The 13,219-nt window shown below is 62.1% G+C and overlaps 1 protein-coding gene across 1 annotated transcript; it reads right to left on the reverse strand.

Annotated features, from left to right (window-relative positions):
- Positions 1 to 786: 786 nt before the first annotated feature.
- On the reverse strand, positions 787 to 5,896 carry FOXF2 (forkhead box F2). Its single transcript, XM_082638718.1, has 2 exons — positions 4,643 to 5,896; positions 787 to 1,668 (listed from the first exon to the last, which is right to left on the reverse strand). Exons 1-2 carry the CDS (start codon positions 5,790 to 5,792, stop codon positions 1,505 to 1,507), a joined length of 1,314 nt encoding a protein of 437 aa, XP_082494844.1. The 5' UTR covers positions 5,793 to 5,896; the 3' UTR covers positions 787 to 1,504.
- Positions 5,897 to 13,219: the final 7,323 nt, after the last annotated feature.

The raw sequence follows: 13,219 nt of genomic DNA on the forward strand, positions 1-13,219 counted from the left end.
TTTCTTTTTTGTCCAGAGCTTCAGCAGCTCTGCCTGTAGCATCTGTGATTGGGAAGCCTCAGGAAACCAGGCGAGAAAGGAAAGGGCTCGGAGGGAATCCCGAGGGAAAGCATCACTCCCTCGCGAGGGAGAGGAGGGAGCAGAGTGACTAACAGGGAGACAAGTGGGGGCCGCGGCCGCTGTGCCGGAACCGGAGGGCGGCAGACATCTTGTCCTGCTTCTGTCCCTGATGCTGTGGGACTGCCCACACCCTCCGCGGGCTTCCCCCTCTGGACGAGGGGATCTGACGGCCACCCAAGGAGCCGGGGCCCTTGCACTGGGCACCTACCCCTTGCTCGGAGCCCGGCCGGGCCGAGGGCACCCCCGGGTGATGTTCTGCCCCCCGTCACTCCACCCTGTGCTGGTGGCGAAAGGGAAGAGCACAGGGCCGAACTCGTGGTGCGCACAAGAAAGACAACAAAGGGGGCACGCAACTTGGTTTCCTCAAGCCTTTATCTTGCCTGGTTTTCTTTTAAGCTCCTTTCACCTTCTGTTTTTTGTTTAGCCAGAAAGAGCGAGGGTGAAGGAAAGAAATAATAGAAAGTGTTTCTTCTTCTCTTTCTCTCCTGAGAAGACCCACAATCAGAACCCGGCCTGTGCTGCTCAAGGCACAGACCCCACACCACGTCAATTACATGACTTAGGAAAAAAAAGCCCGCCCAGTGTAGAGTTGCACTGCCCGCTGGTGAGGAGACCTGGCGAGCGGATGCCCGTGGAGGAAAGAGATTCCCCAGCAACTATTTGTTATATACATTTTATTGAAAAAATTTTACATCAAAATAGTTTGGCAAACTGTAAAAGTATACGTAAGTGCAAATATATCCTCCTTTTAAAATACAAGCAAAGTGTGAGTATACACGAAGGTCATAAAAATATCTTTAAACTATGATGGTAGAAAACAACCTTGTAAAAAACGTTGTATTGTCACAATACTGAAGACCACTTTCTTAAACTAGACACATTGTTGCTAAATACTTCCTTGATAATGTTCTTTGGCACCTGTATCCAAAGGTAGTGTTTGGTAAAACACAGCTCTCCCACTGAGCCAGGCAACAAGATGAGGCTTTCTTGAAATCTTGTGCTCGGCACTGCCTTTTAGAAAAGCACACACATTTTCCATAGACAAAGAAACACACACACACACAGCCCCTCTGCGTGTTTCAGACCCTGATTACTGAAGGCAAGGGAGCCCCCAGAGTTCCATGCTTGTGTTTTCCGCGTGGTGAGTCCTCACCATCTCGGCTAAGGAGCGCAGTTCTCCCTTCTCTGGGAGCCTGCACGGATTCGGGGCATTACCTTGGGGCTGTCCTTCTGCCAACGGCAGACAAACATCAGCGCAGGATGCCTGCCTGGCCTGGGGACTCCGGCTAAGTGACTGATGTGCTACTTGCAGCCACGCTGCTCTGGGAGTCCACCTCAGCCTCGCCCCAGGCGCGAGAGGGCCTGGCCCGGCCCCTCCCTCCGCTCACATGACACACGGCTTGATGTCCTGGCAGACGCTCTGGTGGTGGTGGTGGTAGTAGGGGCCGCTGGCCGAGGGGTGGAAGGAGGAGATGCTGTTGAAGTTGAGGACGAAGTCCTTCCTGTCGCACACCGGCGTGGAGTGGTGCTGGTACCGGGGCAGCCCCACTGCAAGGAGGGAGAAAAGAAAACTTTTCAGAAACGTTTCTTCCGCTGAGGACAGGGCACGTAATGTTTGAAAACTTAATTCAACTTTTGACTCCAAGGGGGTTGGCCTGCCTTTTTGCCTATTGCGGTAAAACTGGGAGAGGAAACCCGGCCCCAGAAGCTTCTCAGAGTTTCAAACTGTAGGCCACAGGACGACTCTGGAATCCCGGTTTGGGGTCTCCTTTGGTTTCCACGGGGCCGCAGAGCACAGTCCCCGCGAAGCCAGGCTCTCTGTGCCCGGGTGTCTGTTACTCCCAGAGGCTGGGCGGGGCTCTAACAGCCCCTGGCCCCAGGCCCTGGGCTCGGTCCCTGCCCGCAGGGCTCCAGCCTGTGTTGCGGAGGCCCAGCCCCTGCCCCCGAAACACCACGGTCTCCCTCGCTTCTGGTTTCCAGCCCCCCTGCCTTATTTCCCAACCAACAAGCCGGCTCCTAGGAGCAGGCCCTGCGCGCCAGGGCGGGTGACAGAAAACAATCCCACGGCCAGAGAAGGGCCGAGAACAAACGCGCGCATCTCTGCGGGTCGCGCCTCGAGGGAAGCGGGACCCTCGAAGCAGCGCCTGCCCTTGGGTGAGAGCTCGGCTGCGGCCCCTTTTCCGCGCGGGGAGACTTTGGGAGAGCCGGGCTGGCCCGCAGCCTCTCCCCGGGCCTGAGCCAGGCCTCCGGGCGCCGACTTTTGCTTTTGCTTTCTCGGCGCCTCCGGCCCGGGGGCGCAGTTGGCTGGGCTTCCGGCTCGCTGGGCCCCGCGCTTCTCCTGGCCCGGGCCTCTCTCGGGGCCGGGCTGGGCTGCGCCCTTTTCCCCGAGGCCTTTCTAGTCTCGTGTGCGCGGCGGGGACCGCCCGCCCACGCGGGTGCAGGGCCGGGTTGTTCTGCGCGCGCGAAGACCTTACCCGGCGGCCCGCGGCGCCTCGCCCGGCCTCATCCAGCGCTCGCTGAGCCACCGGGCGGCCCCGCGATCAGCGCCCGGCAACACCGACTGTGGCCAAACGCGCGCCCCGACGTAAGCCGTCGCTGCCGCTCAGGTGCGCTTGCCCCCGCGTTAAAGCACCTCGCGGTGCGGCTTCCCGCATCTCTAGCCGGCGGGCCCGGCGCTTTGATGGGATCGAAGGACCTAAGAGCCCGCCTCCTTCTTGAAAGGTTCTCAGGCGGCAGAGAGGCCGAGGGGCCTCCCCGAGCAAGCGGGCCTGGGCCGCCCGGGCGTAGTGCTGGGAGCGCGCGCTCGGGGCACCTCCTTGGCCTCCCCGCTCCTCGAGGGGCCCTGGGCTCTCGGTCGGCCGCGGCCCGGCCTGGGAGACGCCAGCTAGCCCCGCGGGGAAGAGCGTTCGAGGGGGCGGGAGCCAGAGCACGGCTGGGGGGTGGGGAGAAGCAGAGCATCCCGGCCGGGCCATGGCCTCCTCGGGGCTCCCAGACTCGGCCCGGAGGGCGCGCGAGCTCCCGGGGGGACAGCGAGGCAGTGTCCCTTCTCCTCTAGACAGAGTCGTGCTCCCGGGTCCCCGCGCTTCTGGGACCCGTGCGTGCGCCCGGTGTGTGGCGTGGGGCGAGGGCGGCCTCACAGAACGGTCAGAAGGCTCTTTCTGCGCGATTCTGAACGTTGAGGGAAGTGTTTCACGGCAGCCGCGGAAGTTTCACGGGCCCGCCTCGGAGTCCGGGTTGCGGCTGAGCAGGGCGGCGGGAGCGCGGAGCGGGGAGCCGGGAGGGGAGCGGGTGGGCGGGAGAGCGCAGAGCGCGCCGCCAGGGCTCAGAGGTGATTGACAGCCCATCCCAGGGGGATAAAAAAACAATAAGAGGGGAGGGTCGTCTGTGTTGGTTACTTGTTGAAATTCCCATAAAACTGAACAAGACTCCGCTCTCAGTGGGTTAAGTCAGGCTAAAATCCTCTCCGGTGTGGTCCTGCCCAGACTGTCTTTGTTTAGTTAACCTCTGAGACCCGCATTTAAAAGGCCTATTTGGGAAATTTCACCGTCCAGGGAACCAACATCTTTCGCCCATTTCTGGACTTCCTTTCTCCCTGACGCTCTGCCCCACACCGATGCACGAACAGGTCATGTAGGTGTCGTCGACCTGCGAACCCTTTTCTAATCGGGGCGGGTGAGTGTCAGCTAGAGCCCCCGCTTGCCGGGCAGACCAGCCTGCCTCCGAGGGGTTAATGTAAGGGTTTATCTCCACCGTCCCCATAAACCTGGCTAAATATTCAAATTCCCTCCTCCACCCCCCTCTGTCCCCTCCCACCTTTCACCGCCTTGGGCGAGTCAATAAATGTTCATAATCTGCAACCAACACAATTTACACCATCAACACGACACGGGGCGCCCAAGGGGCAGGCGTTTCTCAGGGGAGCCTCGCTGCGGGCCCCAGGTCCTGCTGGCCTAGGCCGGACCCATGTGTCATCAACTTGGGTCCACCGTGGGGGGAGGCAGGAGAGTCCTCCACCGCTTGGCGCCTCTCCTCCCTGGCAATATTCCCCTTTTGTGCGGGGTCCTGGAAGCCCTCTGCTCTCCTGGCGTCCCTCCCTCATTTCCCCTCCTCTCAACCCTCGCCCAGCGGAGCGCCTCCCCACGCACACGGCAGGTACCCTTCTGGACATGTACTTTTGGGTGAAAGCACAGCAAAACCAATTTGAAAAAAAGACACAAGAAAGCAGCCACAGTGCCTTGGCCAAGGTCCCCTAAGGCCACAAGTCTTCTCCCTCAGCTAAGTCAGGCCTGAGATTTGAGCCCTGCAGTCCGTGAGGACACTCGGAGAGCCCGAGGACGCAGGCACTTGACTCCATCCTCCTAGGGGTGAAAATTCTGGAGGCCCGGCAGGGGCCAAGCCTGTCGGGGAAGGCCCAGTGACCCCGACCCCACCCCCCATAGGGTGCCAGCTCCCCCTGGGCCTCGGCCACCCAGAGCGGGGAGGCCTAGAGGCGACAGCGCCGGCGGGCCAGGCCCCTTGTTACCTGGGAGGTCCTCGCGGGCGTTCTGGTGCAGGTAGCTCTGCTCCAGCGAGTAGGTGGACATGCTGGTGTGCAGGCCGGCCGGGGCCGCGGGGGTGCCGCCCGGCGTCAGGGCGGGCGGCTGCTTGAGGTAAGGCGAGGCGCCGGGCGAGCTCCAGTGCGCCGCGGGGCTGGTGTAGGGCGAGTGGCACTCGATGGCGCTCGCCACAGCCGGGGACGAGGGCACGGGGCTGCTGCTGCTGTCCGGGCCGTAGTCCCCGCCGCCGCCGCCGCCTCCCCCGGCCGCGCCGACGCCTCCCGGCCCGGCGGGCACCGGGCAGCTGGCCATGTAGGTGGAGCCCGGGTTGGGCGACATGTGCGGGACGTGGTGGTGGTGGTGGTGATGCGGGTGCGCGTGGCCCGGGGCGCCGGCGCCCGCGTCGTAGCCCGCGGGCATCATGTCGAGGCCGCCGTAGCCGCCCTGCCCGTGGCAGCCGAGCGGCGCCGATGGGGGCGCCTGGAAGTCGAAGCCCTGCGGCAGCAGCGAGGCCCCGAAGCCCAGGCCGCTCACCACGCGGTGGTACATGGGCTTGAGCGCCTGGCACTTCCGCCTGAAGCCGCGCGGCCGGCGGCGGAACGAGCCCTCCTCGAACATGAACTCGCTGGCCGGGTCGATGGTCCAGTAGTGGCCCTTGCCCGGCCGCCCGAGGCCCTTGGGCAGCTTGATGAAGCACTCATTGAGCGAGAGGTTGTGGCGCACGGAGTTCTTCCAGCCCTGGTAGGCGCCGCGGAAGAAGGGGAAGCGCGCCTGCAGGAACTGGTAGATCTCGCTGAGCGTCAGGCGCTTGGCGGGCGAGCTCTGGATGGCCATGACGATGAGCGCGATGTACGAGTAGGGCGGCTTCTCGGGCCGCCGCAGCCCCGAGCTCGCCTTCTTGGCGCCCGCGCCGCCGCCGCCCGCGCCCCCACCGCCGCCCGCGCTCTTGCAGGCGTTCGGGGCCGCGCCGGCCGCGCCGGAGGAGGAGGCGGACGACGACGAAGACGAGGCGGCCTCCAGGGCGGCGGCGGCGGCGGCGGCGGGCGGCGGGCTCATCAGGGCGGCCTGGAGCGCGCCGGGGCCCGGGCTGCGGGCGCGGCGGAGCGGGGCCGGCGGCGGCCCGCCCTCGGAGGTCATCGGGGGCCCGGGAGCGGGACCCGGCGGCGGGGGCGCGCCCGGGGCCGGGCGCGAAGGCGCGGGAGCGCGGTCGACCCAGAGGCCCGGCGGGCGCCCTAGCCCGCCGCCCGGGCTGCAGCCGCGGCCGCTCCGAGCCAGCGCTCCGCCGTCGCCTCCCTCAGCTCCGCCGGGGCTTCTGGCGGCGGCCGCGGGCCGGAGGCGACGCCCCGCGCATCCCTCCCCGGGCCTCGGGCCCGGCCTGCGCGGCGGCCTCCGGGCCGCGGAGCCGGAGCGGCCGGGCGCCGGGCGGCTGCGCGAGCGAGCGGGGACCGCGGCCGGGACCCCGGGGACGAGCCCGACGTCTCCCCTCAGGAGCGCGGCTCGCTCTGTCTCTCGGACTTCCTCCCTCCCGCGCCCTCCCCCGTCGCCCTCCTCCCCCCCCCGCCCTGCCCCCTCCTCCGCCGCCGCCCCGGGGAGGGCGCGCTGGGCCGGCGCTCACTCCTCCCCCCCCCCCCGGCCGGCCGCCCGCTCCCTCGCTTATCTCTCTCCTCGCTCTCCGGGGTCCCTCTCGGCCTTTTAATTCCTCTCTCGGATGCTCTCCGTCTCCCCCACCCACCCCCTTTCAAACCGCGGGATCGCAGGCCGACTCACATTGTGCCGGGAAGACGCCCACCACGCCCCGCAAAACTCGGCCCCCTAGACTTTAGGAAATCGTCCTTCTCTTAGTCCCGGACAGCACCCCTGCCCCCCATCCCAAAGCCGGCCGCCCCTGGCGGAGCGGACCCACCCCTTCTCCTCCCCGCTTCCCCCTCCTCCCTCCTCTCCCTCCCCTCCCCTCCCCCTCCTCCTCCTCCTCCCCCTCCTCCTCCCGGCCGGTCCTGGGCCGGCCGAGTGGTGCTGCCGCGGGTGCCGCCGCCAGACCTCCTTAGCCGCTGCCCCTGCGCCCGCACTGACACCGTCTGTCAGCTCATTTAGACACTGCCGCCTCCGCCACACGCCGGGGTGCCCGTGACGCCCAAAGGTAACGTGCCAACCCTCTCTCCTGTGACGGGCCTGCGGGCTCCCACCGCTGTTAGCAGAGGGCAGAGGCCAGGCTCCTTAACGACTCTCCTTTTTAGAGACCCTGGAAACGTGGTCGAATAGGACTCCTGTTTGCGTTTGTTTCCACTTCCTTCCGTTTGCTATTTGATGTTTTGTACGAAATGCAGAAAGAAGGCCGCGCTGAGTGACAGGAGTGAGATAGCTGTATTTGTACTCAGTCCTGAAGGGGTGTGCAGCTGTCACGGGATTTACACCCCCAGGCCCCATGCCGCCCACCCCAGCGTGCCTGCCATCTCGAGGCTGGCTTCCGTGGGACGACACCCCACCCAGTGTGGCTGGGTGCTCTCCATCTAAGTAAGAGTCGGGCTGGGAGAGAGGATGTGCCCTCGGAGGAATCACTCCCATTGAGACCGGACAGTTAGTTATTGGATTACACGTGCAAGGAAACGTCGTTTGACCAGGGACGGGGCTGGAAGTGGGAGGAGAACAGGAGGCCTGGGAGCCTCCGGGGCCGCACGGGGCTGATGGGGGAGGCCCCCAGGGAGGTGCTGCGGACCTCGGACCACAGGGGCTGCGGGGCCGGGCGCCCCTCTGCGGCTGCTCAGAAAGGACCGGGGTGCAAGCGAGCGTGCTGGGCAGGCTGGGGAGTCGGGGCGGGGGCGGGGAGAAAGGGAGAGGGCGCCAGGCCTGGAGAGGGGGGCAGCCAGAGCCCCCGGGTGGAACAGGCCCGGGGCAGGCCCTGGGGCTGCACCCGCTCTGCGTGCCCAGGACTGCTGGGGTTGCTTCTGGCCGGGTGTGCCGGTGGGGCAGGAGAGGGAGGGGTGCAAGGGGTGCGAGGGGGGAGGCTGGGGGCTGGGTTGGGCTGGCCCCAGACAGTGACCTGAAGTTGAGTGGAAGCAGGCTTTTTCCATCAAACCCTGCCTGGATACCACACACAGAGACCGAGTGTCAGTTTACTGCCCTGAGCCCGGCTCCTTTTCCCTAAGCTCCACTGTAATTAGACAAAGAAAACCTAAATTAGCTGAACAGGCGTCGACAGCTTCCTCCAGAGCACCCCTGGTACCTACATGGGAATGTGTCCCAAAATGGCTTGATTGTAGCTGCGAGTCAGCTAAGAAAACACGGCCCAAATGAACTCAGTTTACTGCTCATTTCCAATAGAAAAAAGAAACAAGCCGCTCTTTTCCGGATGGGATGTTTTGGTTGAGTTGGGGAAGGGGGTTTGCAGTTGTTTCCACTTCTAAGAATTCCTTTCTGAGTGACTTTTTTTTTTCTTTTTGATAGGGCCCCATTAATTTCATGGTATTTTTTTCTCTTACCCCTTTTGTCATTTTACAGGGAATAACTTAATTATAAGTGAAGTGGAATTATTCAATAAATAGAGTGTGTTCACTAAATCAATGTTTTAAGTGTCTGAAAAATAATGAAATACAATAGAAACTGGAGTGAGGAGAACAGAATATCTGAAAGGAGCTGCCCTGACACAGACTTCTGTGTGTGTGTGTGTGTGTGTGTGCGTTTTGTGTTCGTGTGCAAGCAGTGGGAAGAGAACTGGCCCAGCTGAGAAGCAGAGGGACCAGGAAGGCAATCATCTCATTTGGAGATGGGGGTGGTGGGCACTGGATCTGGGAAAAATCCAGCAAGTGGACATATCGCTGGCACTGGACCCTCTCTGATTTTCTGCACCTGGGAATTCTAGGGCCTGGATCTCAGGCCCTAAAAAGTTTTAGGACCCAGAGAGTGAAGAATAAAAAGCACTGACCCTAAAATCCAGGCAGGGCTAGTAATAACCTTACACACCAGTAGTTCCCAGTCTTTTTGAGAATATGATGGAAGCTATGGAGCCTTCCTCCAGAAAAAAAAAATTCTCAATTTGCCTGGGATTTTAGGGGTCCACAGATACTCATTAAAAACCAAAAACTCTACACATTTTTAGTTTCTACCAGTTTATCTGGTTCAGTGATGAAGGATTTAAAAAATCTCCCTTCCCATCCAAGTGACAGTGGTATCCATTTTACCTAAACCCTCTGAACTTGCAAGAAATGCCCACTTATAGTTTGGGCAGTCTTCCAGAAGGCCAGGCAGGTCCTGGAAAGGCAGTAGGCTTTGGAGAGCAGGTCTGCAGACCTGGAGCCCCTCTCCACAGGGTCTTAGTGATGCCCTGTACTCCAGGGCTGTCCGGAGGTCAGTGCCCTTCTTAGTTATCTGAGCAGGAAGGGGCCCTTCCTCAGACCACTTTCTTGGAGACCCCCCTTCTGCCTGTGGAAACTGTTCCCCTGGCAGAGACCCCTCAAGTCTAGAAATTTGTTCCTTGTAGATTTCACAGGCATAAAGCCTTTACATTCATATCATGTGACCGCCACGTGGTCTCAGTACCTTCCCCTTTAGGGATAAGGAAACTGAGGCTCAGAAAGGTCAGACGATTTGCCAAAAGTCACACGTGGGCACGTGACAGAGCTGGCCTGCAGCTCAGGTCTGGGGTCTCCATCCAGTGCTGCTTCCACTATGGGGCAGCAAAACAAAGTCTCAGAAGTTTGTTTTAATTACTGATTTATACAGATCTCCTGGGTGAGAATGCATGCGATAACCGATTATGTCAAACTCTCTGTCCCTGGCAGGAATACCTGAATCTCTGCGTGGGAGACGGTTGAAAAGGAAAGTTGTGCTTGTCTCTGAAATAGCTTTGCTCAGGAGGCTGCCCTGTCTCGGAGCTCTTCCTGATTGACTTTCACTGTCTTACAAACAACAAAAGTCTTGACTTCTTTCTTATGGGAAGGAAAGGTATGGTTCCTTAAAATGACTGCAGATCTGGCCAGGCGCTCCTCAGTTAACCAGAAATACCAGGGGTGCCCCTGTATTTCTCAGAAATACCCTGAGCTGACCCCTCGGGTATAGACTGTCTCCATCTGGGCCGCGGATTCCTTTCTGCTGCAAACCCCAAGGTCCCGCCCCTGCTCCAGCGCAGGGGAATGTAAACTTCAGGAAGCCTGGGTTTCTCTGATTTTGTCCTGTAATCGGCGTTTTATTCTAGGAAATCTCTTCATTATTGCGGTTTACGTTTTATGTTCTTAGCGTGCTTCCCCTGCCGCGTGGGTTTTACACGAAATGGCTTAGACTAAACCAGCTACCCACCGGAGAGACCCACCCTGTTGGCGGCCCTCTGAAGCCTCCCCTCGCGGGCACCTCTGGCCCCGTGGCCGCCCTCCCTTCCCCAGCCCAGCAGAACTCCGACGCAAAGCGGCCACCCTGTCCAGTCTGTGCTTTGGTACAAAGTTAACGTGTGTGTCGAGAGGCCTTTCCAGACAGCGGTGGGCACTGCATGCTGAGGCCTAGGGGGTGAGCCTGTGTGGGGAAGCGCCCCAGAGGCCAAGCTACTAGAGACGCTTATTTATAACAGAAAATGCGTCCGCGGCCGCGAGGCCAGGAGGAGGCGCCAGGGCGGGCTTGGAGAGGGCACCTGGGCCAGAGCGGTAAAGGCGGGAATTTTACACCCTTGTGGACGTCTGCTCGCCTTCCTCGGTCCAGAGGCCCCAGACCTCCGGGTTTGAAAGCAGCCACCCAATTCCAAATGTTTATTTAGATAGATTCTTCCGCTCTCCAACGCCTGTGTTCCGGGCAGGGCTCTTTTTATAGCCACCTTCCTGAGAGATCCGCGGATGGGCCCCAGATCCCCAGTGCCTGGCGGTGGGCAGACTTGATCACCCTCTTGGCGGGATCGGCGGTGCCTGGAGAGGCGGAAAGGGGTCCAGCCTGCCAGAGCCCCTTCCCAAGAGGCCGCACCTCTTCCCACCTCTGCGCTGTCCGGGCTTCAAGGCCCAGCTTCCTACCCTGGGAGACGCGTTTTTGGGGGTGGTCCCGGGAGCCGGCCCGTCGTCTGCCCGGTTCGGCTCTGCAGTGGACCGGCCTTGGGCCTCGCGGACAGCCTTCTGCGTTTATGTGGGGAAGGCCGGGGCTTGCGAGGAGCGTTTCTATGGCCGGGATGGCCGCTCTTAACAGGCAGCTTCCAGCGGCGAAGGAAAATTAGGGAAGCCTGTCCCACCCGTTCCCAGTCTTGGGAGAAAAAAAGCGGAACAAGTGTGGGTGGGGTGCCCCTCCGCAGGACCACCGTGAGGCGGCTTGGGTTGCTGGAAGGGAACCCCGCTGATGACACAGAAACCGTGGAGCCAGGCTGTGTCTTAGGAGTGAGCCCGAAGGCACCCTGAGCTCGAAGTCCCTTCCCCTGCGCCCACCCTTCTGGGCCCCTGCTCTGCAGCCCCCCCTTGGGAGGCCCAGTGACCCGCTTCTGCTTCCCCAGGCTCGGGAAGAAAGTGGATGGCACGCTGGGCAGGCCCGGCTGGCGGGCGCAGAAGGAAGAAGGGTGCGCGCCCAGGGCTGCGGAGGCACCGACCAAACGCTCGCGCTCGGAGGTCGCAAGGACGCGCCTCGGACGCACCCCGCCACGACGGAGAGGCCAGACCGGCCGGCTGCGGGTCCGCGGGCCTGGAGGCGCCCTGGGGGGTCCCAACCCGGCCAAGTCGGGCTTTCTTCTCGCGTCTGGCTCGCCTCCTCCCCTCCTGCCCTACCCCCTCCAATAAATAAATATCCCCCGGGGCAGCGAACCCCGCGGGGCCCGAGCCGCGATGGATGAACTTCCTGGAGCATCAAAACTCCCCTCCTGTCTCCCCGCTGCGCTCAGGATATGGGGCGCGCTCGCTTCTCTTCAGAAAAGGAAACGTAGCTCTTCCAAAAATATAAATCAGCTCTGACGTCCAAATATTTCTTTTGTCCTCCAGCATCCTCTGCAGGGATAAATAAAACGTGCTCGGCGCCCAGAGCCCGACTCGGGACCTCGGGGCGCCCAGACGCCGCCTTGGAGGAGCTGCCTTTCGGGACGGGAGCCTTCCCTCCAACCCATCCCCCATTCCCCCCCACCCCGCCCCCCGTGCCTGGTGGTCGGTCCTTTGCGGAGGCGGCCTGACCCTCTGTCGCCCGGGAAGCCCGCAGGAGGGGGAGTGAGTGCTCGCTGGTGCTGGGACTGAGGGGCCGGGAAAGCACCCAAGGCCGCGCCTAGACAGGCCCCAAGGCCGCCTCCCCAGGCCCACCTTGCTGTCAACGTTCGCGTCTTCCCAAGGAGGGAGTGGCTGCAGGTTCCCCGTAGCAACCCCAGGGCAGTCTTCTCTTCCAGGCGGGCGCAGAGGGCGCTGAGACGGACATCTCTGAGGGCTGCAGCCCCACGGGAGGGAAGAGGCTGCGGCCTGGCTGAGGCTTGGTCCCAGGGGTTCCTAGCCCATCCAGCCTTGAATGATTTGACCCGAGTCATCTTTACGCGTCCCCCCCATCTCCCTCCTCCAGTTTGGGAAAGGTGGAAGGACAGTTTTGGGTTGGGGTTCGAAAAGAAATCTCTACCAATGGAAGGCGCATGTAGCAGGGCACCTGAGGAGCTGGCGTAGGAGCCCAAGGAGTCAAAGCAGAGCATCCCAGGGTCCACTTTTCACCCTGTGCCCTGACACCCTGGTGTTGGGAGCCCACCAGCCTTTTTGCCGTCACCCCCCCGCCGCCCCCAATAAATCACCCTGCAGCGCCCCCGCCGTGCAACCTGAAGGCCTTCGGTGGCGGCCGGTCCAGGCGAGGCGTCTCCTCCTGCCCGGGACCCCCTCCCCGCCACCCCCTTGGCCAGGAGGTTCTGGTCCAGGCCTAGGGCTCCAGGCTGCGTGGTTGGGGGCTGTTCTCCAGCCCCCCGTCTCTCCAGGGGGGTCTTTATTGATGAGCTGCCTCCAAACCCCCGCCCCAAATGCCCCAGAAGGGTTTAGACGATCCATCACCCACCACTTCAAGAATGCTTCCTTCCTTTCAAACAATCCTCGCACACCAGACGGGCTGCGATGGGGAGGGGCGCGCACTTGAAAAGGGAACGCTATATAATCAACGTCCAAGCCATCCCGCAACCTTTCGGAAACAGGGACTCAGGCCAAAAACCCCTCCAGATGATTTACGCGGCCTGATCGTCCCTCCCTCCACGTGGACTCTGCCCTGTGCCGGCAGCGCAAGGCCAGCGCACACCCGGCTCCAAGGCGCGTCCACCTGAGCGCGTCTCTGTGGGTGGTTCGCATTTTAGGGGAAAGCGCTTTTCATCTCGGGGTTCAGGGCAAACGGAGTCTCGGCCTGGCGGGCCTCGGTGTCCTTGCTGGTGAGAGAGGTGAGCCGGGAAGGCCAGGCATGGTTTTCTGGAGCCGTCAGTGAGTGTCACCCTCCAGCCGTCTGAGAAAGTCCCTGGTGTCTCCGTCCCGGGCTGGCCTCCCCTCCTCCCGGGCGCCCGCGTGGAAAGAGCGGGAGTTCCTCTCGCTTCCGCTGGGTGGCGCCAGGCCCTCGGGAATCGCGGTCCCCGCGGGTCCCTAACCCGCCTCGCGCGCCCGTCCCCGCAGCCCGGC

The sequence above is a fragment of the Mesoplodon mirus genome (assembly GCF_964341445.2).
Source record: "Mesoplodon mirus genome assembly, chromosome: 12".
NCBI classification, from domain to species: Eukaryota; Metazoa; Chordata; class Mammalia; order Artiodactyla; family Ziphiidae; genus Mesoplodon; species Mesoplodon mirus.